The following is a 12194-nucleotide window of genomic DNA, read 5'->3' on the forward strand; positions in this document are numbered from 1 at the left end:
TTTGAGAACCACTGGACTAGGGGTCCCCAGACTCAGTCCTGGAGGGCCGCTGCCCTGCAGAGTTTAGCTCCAACCCCAATCAAACACACACGAACGAGCTAATCAATGTCTTACTAGGCCCTATTAAAGCATTGATTAGCTGTTTCAGGTTTGTTTTATTCAGGTTGGAGCTAAACTCTGCAGGACAGTGGCCCTCCAGGGCCGAGCTGCTGTTGCCATCTTGGCAACGTGTCTTCGCACGTCATTCCTGGATAACAGAAAATAGGCAAAGAGGCGGGACGTGGGCGGAGCTGAGGTGACGCAATGACTAACAGACAGTGGATAAATAGCTATCCACCTGTCAATCAAAGTGGCCATGCCCTTAATTATGCAGAACTTTAAGGCTTTATATAATGAGTTATGAAAAAAAATCACCCCCTCACAGTTGTCATGAAGGGCAAAATTTGCCATGTAGACCAAAACCACAATTTGTACCAGGCTGTGTAAACATGTTTTTTTTCTGCTGTAAAGTTGGGCATTTTAACATGGGGCTCAATGAGATTCTGCTCCTTTCTTGAGCCTGTCCCTAGTGTCCAGTCAAGGAATTGAAATTTAAGTTACTTCCGTATTGGCTTTAAGAGAAAGCCAGCAAATCAGCAATACCTGATGACCAGCAATGCTGGATTGTTCAGTAGAGAAATGCATTACTCAAAAGAGTTTTACATACTGTAACTGTATAAGTGATCATCAGTGAACACCCTGTAAGCTATGCCATTATTGTCATGCACTCTTTGTATGTCCAACACAGCAGATGGCTCTTATTAGCATACACTGTGTTGTGCAGGTGGAAACAGTTCTAAGGAATGCGATGCCCATGGAGAGGAAACTAATTAATCCTTTTTTCAGAGTGGTAAAATGTGACCTGTTGTGCACTAACAATTCAGGCTAATAGTGAAGTGAAGATGAAGCAGTAGGAGGGAATTAATCTCCAAGGAAAAATCTGGCACACTTCATATAGGTGTACAAGGTTCACTACCAGTCATGTTTGATGTGACGGGGTATCACTTGGGTATCACCTTCGAGTGTCAAGAAAAAGGGTCAATGGACAGTGGCGAGATAGATTTGCATGGGAAGCCACTCCCACAGACATACAGGTATATAAGCTTGCCGGCAACTCACTCATTCATCTTTTTGCTTCGGAGCCGAGCAGTTGTGTTCACAGCACTGGGAGTGTTCTTTGTTGAATACACAAAGCATTCAACAGTGAGCAAAACTTGCACAGATAAGTGCAGTGATGGCACCCCTGGGCACTTCAACAGGTAAAAGAGCATTTTCGCTAAAATAGAAAGCACAGGTAACATTGCATCTTTTTAAAGATGCCCTTCCACCGGTGCATTTCTGAAGCCACAGGACGGATGTTGATAGCTGCATCGGAGGGCGGCCTTAAGTCCTTTGGGGATTAAGATTCAGCAGGGCCTTCTGTGAGAGTGGCCATGCTTTCACGGGCCACCTGCACATGGGCTTCACTGGAACCCTTCACTTTGCCCCAAACACTCGCAGATGGACGATTGGTTTCTCAGAGCAGGGCGTGCAGCACAGCATCGGCCTGCCCCAGTTTAGAAGGCACATTTTATTGCCCCAAGCTGCTTTGCTCTTCCTCGCTCTCACTATCCTCTATGATGGGGCAGCCAAGGGTTACAAAGAGATTCCTCAGGTGGAGCGTACCTCCCCTCAAAGGCCTACAAGTTGGGCAGGCTGCCTCCGGCTTGCATATTACGGCCCTCCTGCAAGACCATCAGGCCAAAGCACTAAAAGAGCTGCCCAAGGGTAGTTGTGAGCCAGGGTTGATGCAGGAACTGCTTATGGTGACTGACCTCGCCAACAGCCAACATTCAGGGCGCAACATTGAGCTACTCTCAAGAAGAAGACACAGCTCGTCTCAGCCACCACCAAACCCTCTAAGCGGTCAGCAAAGCAACACCCCTAAGATGGGTGACTGGAGAAAGAGCAAGCTGCTCTTATCTAGGAGACGGTGAATGCACCACTCCTTCCCCCGGAGAAGAATGAATTTTTTTTTTAGAGTTTATGTAGTTTATGTACTTCTCTCCTACTCTCTGTTCTCACAAACTATATTTAAATACAGACAAATTCTAGGGCTGTCCTCGACTAAGGATTTAGACATTCGAATCAGAATTGCCGAATCTCTCTATGGTCAACCGATTGTCGAATCCTCTATGTGTGTGTGAATGGGTTGGGAGGGACACGACACTTGTCAGCAGAAGGGTAAAACTATTTTTATTTTCCTTTACACACAGCACACAGCAACAACTTTTAATAAAGCGACAAAAACTGCCTGCCAACTGACAGACGAACTGACAATGGCTTTCTTATTTAGGTTTAAATAGCCTAAAAGGTAATGTGGTGGATAAACATTCATAAACCGTTTTCTCATAATATGTTAAAGCCGCGATCGAAATACAGAACATCACACAAATATATAAAAGAACATTTTGATAAATAAACCTAAGAAAATTACCTGCCTAGAGAGGAAAAGAACACTTTGAGTGCGTTTACATGCACGTTCTTAAGCCGATTGTGAAGGACGCGAAGCTCAGCCCCGCGCCTCAGGATCTCACACCGCCACCTGACGCGCACATTATATACACGCAAGCTCAATTTTTAATTGACTGACAGAAGAGCTGCATGATGAGTGTATCTTGTAGCACAGGGTTAAATCAGCATGTACATTGACGATTTGAGGGAAATATAATATAAATTTAATATAAAACCTTGAAAAAGAGCTCTGTGGTGCGGCAGGATTTTAAACAACTTCCTGAGTGGCCGCGGACAGGCGCTGAATGCTGCCGCCGGTGTGTGTACACTCATTGAACGTGTTCTAATTTTAAAGGCGCGGTGCGAAGCTCAGCGCCCTTAAAGGGGTCGCAAACCGGATGCTCAGCTCAGCGTCGCGACATGTCTTTGAAATATTGAGCACTGAGCACCCCCATATTGCCAAAATGGTATGATCCTCGTTTCATAACACCCACGAAGATTCGACCGTGAGATCGGTGGTCGAATCAGGATCCGATGCATCGAATCTTCGACTATTTGGGGTCACCCCTAACAAAATTCCAAATAAATCAGTTTGTTATATATATATTTTCATGTTTCTGTTGTAAGGCAACAGGAATATGTTGTATACATATAAATAAGATAAAAGATAATGGCTGTGCTGTAATTTCGGCTATGCTCAGGTTAGAAGCAACAGAATATCTATTTTATCTAACTGAATGAGCTGCTCCTCTCAGATTCAGCCACTCACTGAACAGAGTAGACGCAGACAGAGGTGTGTGTGCAGGACTGACTAGTCCTGGAAATTAGATAAGGTTTGTCCAAGATGTCGTTAGATTTGTTGCTAGGTACTTTTGTGGGAAAAAAGTGTTAAAGGGGTCTGAAGCCACTAAATCAACTCGATACATTTGGTTTCATTGAATAATAATAAACCTAACCTAAATTGAGCTTTTATTTAAATTAAAATACTACACTTTTACTATGTAGTTAACAATTTTTTTAGTTTAAAAAAAATATTTATGCATTTTCTGAAAAAATATATATATATTTTTTTAAAACACTGTTTTTGCACAAGAATACTAACAATAAATAATGTGGTCTGATACTTTGTGATGTGGTACATTTAAATATATATTTTAAGTTTAACCTTTGGATTTTTTCTGTAAAATTATGATTTCTGGAAAGTAAAAATAGTCATTTTCTCCCACAGACTGAACCTTTTTAAAAGATTTTTGTTGTTGTTGAAAAAATAGGTAACAAGACATAAAGAATAAGTCTTTGAATTAAAAAAAACAACAACCCTGCAGTACCTCGTGGTGTGTCCTGATGGTTTATTAAAAGAAAATCTTTCAAAGCTATGTCGAGATAAAATGCAACTGGTGAGGCTATTGCTATAATTGGTATTGGGAGATTGTTCTACTGCTGAGATCCCATTGGCAGTTTATGCTCTGAATCAGTGCTGATCTATGTATGCTTTGAAAAGCCTGCTGCTCACCACCGCCTCTCTATTGTCCATTAATTGCAGAGTCATGTACCAGAACACAGCTAATGACAATTTCAGCTTCAAGAGAACATGTCGCCCTTATTTATGGCCACTCAGAGTGATGAGTGCCTGGCTGATGAAGAGTGTGTGTGTGTGCATGTGTGTATGCAGATAGACCGAATGCCCCAGACGGCACAGACGACGTGGGATGGCTACTGATGTGCCGTCTGTCTGCTTAGCAGGAGGAGGAGGGGTGGATAAGGTGAGGTGTATGAGTGTGTGTGTAACACAAGGGAGGTGGGGGACGGCATCGACGTGACCTGAAACTTAATGACAGAGATGAGAGCGGTTAAAGCGAAATGTGGGAATATCTGGCTGCATCGCTGCGAGATTTTGAAATATTAATTTGTACATTCACGCTCACAGGTGACCCACTAGCAACAGTCATATTGATAAGGAGACGCCATTATCAGCTCTGACTGCTGGGCTGGCTGAATGACAAACATGGAGGGTCATGAAAATGGAAGGTTGAAATGAAAACACATTTATCATGTATAGGAATTAACTGTTGTTGTCTATGGCAGCCAGAGGGAAAAAGCAAAGCTGTTAATTTCAAAACATAGAGAATTACATATTTATATGAATAAATATCTTAATCCAAATACATTTCAATATTTCTGATTGAAGGAAAAAACAGTGGGTCTCATTGACTAACTGTCTGTATGCATATATCAACATAAAAATGACAAAAGTCATTATTTATACTTTAAATACATTTGTCCTTATTACAGATTGATTAGTTTTGACTTCATTTTGTTGACTTACCAGGATAACGCTAAGCATAATATAGAAAGAGTAAAATAAAATATAAAACAAACCTGATAAACAACAAGTTGCTGAATATCCGAATACTCACCTCAGAATTTTATTGACAGTAGTTTCCTTTTCTATGAGGTTACGGGCTCGGATGCTAAATACTGACTTTCGGAGCTAGGAAGAAAAGATACATTATTGATTATAGACAAAATATGCATTATTGATCTATACATAGATCAATAATGCACAGTATAATTATGTAATGTATAATGACACAGTCTAATGACATACATTTACAAACTACTGAATTATTATGCAAGTAAAATTGAATTTGATGTCAGCAAACAAAAACATCCCAGTATAATCAACAAAATATTGTTATATAACTGCTGGTTATTTAGGTCTTGTTGCGTGGGAAATAGATCGGTTCCTTTCAGAACATTCATAAGCTTATTGTTTAGTCCCTGTGTGTATTGAAGGGGCAGACTGTGGGAGTGATGGAGTGTGGTACCTTCTGATCTATGTATTTATTATCCTCAATGGCAGACCTCTTGGAATGGTCGCAGGATGAGGACGACGCTGAGGGAAGGCGACGGAACAGACAGCTGGGGTCCTGCTGCTGTCGGTCGATGAACTGCTTCATGAAGCTCTCCCTGTGGCAGACGCCCACGGGCACACGCATAACAAAACAGTCACACGCAAACACACAAGGGACTTCATGTTTTCAGAGGATTCTCGAGGACGAAGTAGGAGGCATTCAGTTTAAAGGCATAAGTATCGTTGCCAGCATGCTTGTCGCTTTTAGGAGAATGAATCTTTCATGTGTTAGAATCAAATGTAAATCCGAATGTAAAGATTTTTAATTGTTTTGACAGAGATCTGATTGATGCTTCCCATGCAAAACTGGCTGCCACAATACATAGGTGTTGTGGGTGGTTGCCATGGTGCTGCTATGCTAATGTCAGATTTCAAATGAAAAAGTAAACAGTTTACAAGTTATGAGGTATCATTCAGTCCACACAGTACCTGATTCTGGGCACAGTGAAGTCTGAAGGCAGCTTGGAGATTTTCACCATCTGTGGTCGATTGGGGAACTTCTCAAAGATCCGTAATCGCAGAGGAAGTTTCTCTTTCGTATCAGCATTGGCTTCACTCTGTTTCAGCTGTGGAGAGACGCCAGGAGACACTTGAAACTAATGTCTCATTCTGTGACTCAGCCGAGAGACACTGATAGGGCCACATTGTGTTTTCCCACATAGCCCTCAAAACACTTGGTAGACAGTCCAAAAATGACATAAGTTATCTATCTCTACTTCTGATGGACCCTTTTGGAAACTCAGCTGGTCTTCAAGTAGAATGCAAAGACAGTGTATTTTAAATTCAGTTCCTCACTTCTGCTGGTGAGAGAGGAAAGGGTTAGCCTGTATGGTGCACTGCTCTGAATTAATGTGCCCCTCTGAGGCTTAACTGACTTTATGTGCCATAACCTTTTATCTTTCCCCATGTCTATCAAGCAACATAAAGGCCTCAGATGATTAGGCCGGAGCACGCTAGAGGATCACTTCTCATTCTCCTGTCAGAAGAGATGCATAAATTAAAATGAATAAGATAAAACTAAGATGGCAGATTGCTTCATATTTTCTAAACTTACCTATGTATGCACATTAAAAAAAATCTACTGACCGCACTACTGATTTAAAAAACAAACAAAAAACATGTAACTACAATAACTCTAATGCTAACAAAACCCTAACCATACCAATATTATTTAATTCATTTTTTTTTTTTTTTTTTAGAGAACAAGATGTTCGTTTGCCAGGATTTAAAAGCAAAACATTATGTTAATAGAGTGCTGTTCTGGTAGGCTGTCCAAAGATGGCAGCAGCGCACAGCCTCAACATAGTTATCCATCCATTACAACACTGGCTGTCAACTAATTTTGCTTCAGCACCCAGATATTAAGTGTAAAGCCAATACAACACCAACACTGTTCAACTTAATTTATTTTTATTTTTTTACAGCATATTGTGTAGTTGTGTATAGTATTGAGAATGCAACCTGTTTATGTCCGCATCGTTCTAATTTGTCAAGCTTTACCTCATAGTATAAATACATTTGTGTCAAAATTTATTAGATAATCCTGGATATATGGTTATTTTATTTTCTCACCAGGACCCTCAAAATAAACCCACAAACCATTTTTTGTTCACCATCTATCAACATAGTGCCTATTAGGGAAGCAAAACAAAACCAAAATGAGGACACATTCGCACAAGCAGAGTAAAACTGGTCAAACAAACGGATATGTCAAGAATAACAGAGAGCAATTAGTTTAATTTAATTAAATATGGAAGAAAACAACATATTGAAATTCTTTGGCTGGAAGCATTTGAGCGCCTGTAGATAAATATGATGCATTTCTGATTAGGAGTGAAAAACACCAAAATTAGGTTCTCTGATGACTGCTTATCTCTATAAATTAGCAGCTGACCTGGAGCCTTCAGAAAATGAAAAGCATTTGGCAAGAGTAGCCAAGAGGAACCAACGAAAAAAGAGAAATTCGAATGTCTGTGCTGCAATATATATCTGAAATGTGTGTATATATATATATATATATATAGAGATACACACACACTCACACACACACACACACACACACACATGTATATATATATATATATATATATATATATATATATATATATATATATATATATATATTGGAGTAAGACAACATGCATAACGAGGATGATGTGGTCAAAATACTCATTTGCCTAATAATTCTGCACTCCCTGTATATATATATATATATATATACAGGGAGTGCAGAATTATTATATATATATATATACAGGGAGTGCAGAATTATTAGGCAAATGAGTATTTTGACCACATCATCCTCGTTATGCATGTTGTCTTACTCCAAGCTGTATAGGCTGGAAAGCCTACTACCAATTAAGCATATTAGGTGATGTGCATCTCTGTAATGAGAAGGGGTGTGGTCTAATGACATCAACACCCTATATCAGGTGTGCATAATTATTAGGCAACTTCCTTTCCTTTGGCAAAATGGGTCAAAAGAAGGACTTGACAGGCTCAGAAAAGTCAAAAATAGTGAGATATATTCCAGAGGGATGCAGCAGTCTTAAAATAGCCAAGCTTCTGAAGCGTGATCATCGAACAATCAAGCGTTTCATTCAAAATAGTCAACAGGGTCGCAAGAAGCGTGTGGAAAAACCAAGGCGCAAAGTAACTGCCTGTGAACTGAGAAAAATCAAGCGTGCAGCTGCCAAGATGCCACTTGCCACCAGTTTGGCCATATTTCAGAGCTGCAACATCACTGGAGTGCCCAAAAGCACAAGGTGTGCAATACTCAGAGACATGGCCAAGGCAGAAAGTCGACCACCACTGAACAAGACACACAAGCTGAAACGTCAAGACTGGGCCAAGAAATATCTCAAGACTGATTTTTCTAAGGTTTTATGGACTGATGAAATGAGAGTGAGTCTTGATGGGCCAGATGGATGGGCCCGTGGCTGGATTGGTAAAGGGCAGAGAGCTCCAGTCCGACTCAGACGCCAGCAAGGTGGAGGTGGAGTACTGGTTTGGGCTGGTATCATCAAAGATGAGCTTGTGGGGCCTTTTCGGGTTGAGGATGGAGTCAAGCTCAACTCCCAGTCCAACTGCCAGTTTCTGGAAGACACCTTCTTCAAGCAGTGGTACAGGAAGAAGTCTGCATCCTTCAAGAAAAACATGATTTTCATGCAGGACAATGCTCCATCACACCGAAAAGTACTCCACAGCGTGGCTGGCAAGAAAGGGTATAAAAGAAGAAAATCTAATGATATGGCCTCCTTGTTCACCTGATCTGAACCCCATTGAGAACCTGTGGTCCATCATCAAATGTGTGATTTACAAGGAGGGAAAACAGTACACCTCCCTGAACAGTGTCTGGAAGGCTATGGTTGCTGCTGCACGCAATGTTGATGGTGAACAGATCAAAACACTGACAGAATCCATGGATGGCAGGCTTTTGAGTGTCCTTGCAAAGAAAGGTGGCTATATTGGTCACTGATTTGTTTTTGTTTGGTTTTTGAATGTCAGAAATGTATATTTGTGAATGTTGAGATGTTATATTGGTTTCACTGGTAAAAATAAATAATTGAAATGGGTATAAATTTGTTTTTTGTTAAGTTGCCTAATAATTATGCACAGTAATAGTCACCTGCACACACAGATATCCCCCTAAAATAGCTAAAACTAAAAACTAAAACTTCCAAAAATATTCAGCTTTGATATTAATGAGTTTTTTGTGTTCATTGAGAACATGGTTGTTGTTCAATAATAAAATTAATCCTCAAAAATACAACTTGCCTAATAATTCTGCACTCCCTGTATATATGTGTGTGTGTATGTATGTATATATATATAATTTTATTTTTTTCATTGTTTGAATTGTCTATACATTCAGACATCAGTAGTGCTGTTCTTTCATAGAGTTACATAGAGCAGGTCATGTTCTGGGGTGGAAGTGAAGCACTACTGCGGAGAGGTTGTGCTGATGATGCTGAGAGGACCATGCCATTGGATTCTTGAGCCAAGTGGAAATGTGCTCAAAACAGATCTTGATGTTTTCAATGTATCAGGGTGAGAGTAACCACCTACTAAAACCCGAATGTGACATGTCAAGAAAAATAGCTTTAGCCCCACCAACATGCTGGACTGAGCAATGCAACTAAAAGCACATGAAATCAGTCTGGACGAATGTTTGTGGCCATTGTGAAATGGACCCATTGTTTATATACAATACAACAAACATTCACAACAAATATTCAGTCTTGGTATGAACTGTACTTAAAGGGATAGTTCATCCAAAAATGAAAATTAGCTTGTGATTTACTCACCCTCAAGTCATCCTAGGTGTATATGACATTTTTCTTTCAGACGAATAAGAGTTATATTAAAATAGTCCTGGCTAATCCAAGCTTTAAAATGGCAGGGATTGTTGTTCTGTTTTTGAAGTACATAAAAGTGCATCTGTCCGTCAAATAACGTGCTCCACACGTTAATAAATGTATCCACCTCTGGGGGGTTAATAAATGCCTTTGGAAGTGAATTGATGCATTTGTGTCAGAACAATATCCATATTTAAAACTTTATTAAGTTAAGTTTCAGCCAATAGCCTTCTGTATTCAGTTGATAAAAAAAGTTTTGAATGTGCCTCTGCAGTTCAAAGGCTTACATGACCAGTTATGCTCATCTGACATTGCGTATGCATCTTGAACTCCGAGAAGGCACTTTCAACACTTTTTCACAGACAGCAATCAGCCAGATTTTTAATTTAGAAAGATTTAAATTTGGATATTTTTCTTACACAAATGCAACAATTTGCTTTAGAAGGCAATTATTAACCTCCCGGAGCTGTGTGGAGCACATTATTTGATGGACAGATGCATTTTTTTGGACTTCAAAAACAGAGCAACAAACCCTGCCATTACAAAGCTTGGATTAGCCTATGGATTAGATTGTATTCGTCTGAAAGAAGAATGTCATATACACATAGATTGACTTGAGGGTAAGTAAATCATGGGCTAATTTTCATTTTTGGGTGAACTATCCCTTTAAGAGAGAAGGAATGCATTGGGAAATTATTATTGTAAAAGAGTGTGTGTTTGAAATCTCAAGTCCCCAAGGCTCCAATCAATAGCTCTGCACTCTGCAGGGTGGCTTCAACTCTGCGCTTTACTCGGCAACAGCCTCTGATTAGCTCGCACACAGAGACACAGAGCACTGCGGAGAGAACAGGGCCCGTATTTATCAAACATCTTAGAATTACTCACAAGAACACTGTCAAGAATTGACTTAAGAGTAAAAAAAAATTTGGGCTCAAAGCTGCACTTAAAAGTTAGTTATCAAGCATCCCAATTATACTTCAAGTTAAGTGTAGGACTAAATCTTAAGTGTCAGTCTTAGAATTGATTTACGACACTATGCTGTGCCACAAACAGGATTTTGGATGATGTCATAGGCATGAACCAATCACTGAATAGATGTCCTTATTTAAGAATATTCTCAGATAAATTCACATTGAATGGTGTTCCTAAGAGGAGTTCCCTTATTGAGGGAACTCGAGCTGCATCGAAATGCTACGGGAACGCCTCTACGTGATTGCGTCATGAAGCACTCGTGAAATCTGTCCAATAGCGTGCCGATACATCATAGGTGGGTGATGCTTTTGACCAGGAAGCTATAAAGCACATAGAGCGCTCTTCACAAGCGCTCTATGTGAAATATTGTTTGTCTATTTGATGTGTGTTTTGTCTCTCAAAGAAAAAGAAATATGGTGAGCAAAAAGTTCAGACAATGTGTTACTCCCTGCCCACGCTACATCACGGGCGGGGATACTTACAATCTCAATCTGTGTGTTATGTGTTTGGGATCTGAGCATGCCCAGGCAGCCCTCGAGGGGGCTGGCTGTGAGCATTGCGAGAAGCTCCCCATGAAAACGCTTTGATCCCGCCGAGCACTCTTCGAGGAGGGTACTTCGGCTTGCGTTCCTCAGGGCTCGGGTCCTGCTGTTGCTGAGGCACAGTGAAGGCTCGCATCCTGGGGATCGCAAATGGATCTAGCGGCGGGGTTAGAGACAGGTGATCCCCCTATCTCTGCCCTTAGCCTGCTAGATTTCACGTTTCAGTTCACGAGTTAGACGCATGCTCTGCGGTTTCTTCTGCTCGTGCTGAAGCGCAGGAGCTGGATGTTGTAAGCCTGGACGAAGAACACATTTCGCCGGTACACACACACATGCTCAAGAGGAGCTTTTGAGGTTGTGACTCATGCTGTAGCTAGATTAAGACTTGACTGGCCAGCCGAGAGGCAAGAAGCCCGTCAGTCGAGTAAATTAGACTAGCGCTTTCTGCCGTCAAGATCTCAACCTCCAAAGCGGGGCTTGCCGTTTTTCCTGGACCTCCACACCTGGGCGAAACCGGCATCCTTTAAAGTTTTCAACCCCGCCACCTGCGAGTATTAAAATATCGTGGGGTTGAAAAGACATGGGCGATGCCTCAGGTGGAAGAGACGCTTGCAAGCTATCTCTCCCCGAGTCTGCATCGTCGCTGAGAGCCCTGCAGCTGCCCACTAAGCCATTCAGAACAACTTCAGCATTAGTGGGCAGGGCGTATTCGGCGGCAAGTCAGGCAGCTGCATGTTTGCATAGGGTAGCTGTGTTACAAGCTTATCAGGCCGACCTGCTGAGGGATATTGACGATGAATGTGAGGAAGTGGGGAGAGAAACCATAGCGGAGATTAGAAGAGCTACAGATCTGTCTCTCCGGGCTACCAAGGAGAC

At 41.1% G+C, this 12194-nt stretch overlaps 1 protein-coding gene across 2 annotated transcripts in view; it reads right to left on the minus strand.

Annotated features, from left to right (window-relative positions):
* The window catches only part of nalcn (sodium leak channel, non-selective), a 119020-nt gene that overhangs the window by 23377 nt on the left and 83449 nt on the right, over positions 1 to 12194 (minus strand). For both annotated transcript variants that reach the window (XM_067443994.1, XM_067443995.1), the window contains exons 18-20: positions 5876 to 6012; positions 5361 to 5502; positions 4950 to 5023 (exon numbers count right to left, since the gene is read on the minus strand). In XM_067443994.1, coding sequence (XP_067300095.1) covers positions 4950 to 5023; positions 5361 to 5502; positions 5876 to 6012 — 353 coding nt within the window. The remainder of the gene's footprint in view (positions 1 to 4949; positions 5024 to 5360; positions 5503 to 5875; positions 6013 to 12194) is intronic.

Source organism: Pseudorasbora parva, chromosome 5 (genome assembly GCF_024679245.1).
Source record: "Pseudorasbora parva isolate DD20220531a chromosome 5, ASM2467924v1, whole genome shotgun sequence".
Lineage (NCBI taxonomy): Eukaryota > Metazoa > Chordata > Actinopteri > Cypriniformes > Gobionidae > Pseudorasbora > Pseudorasbora parva.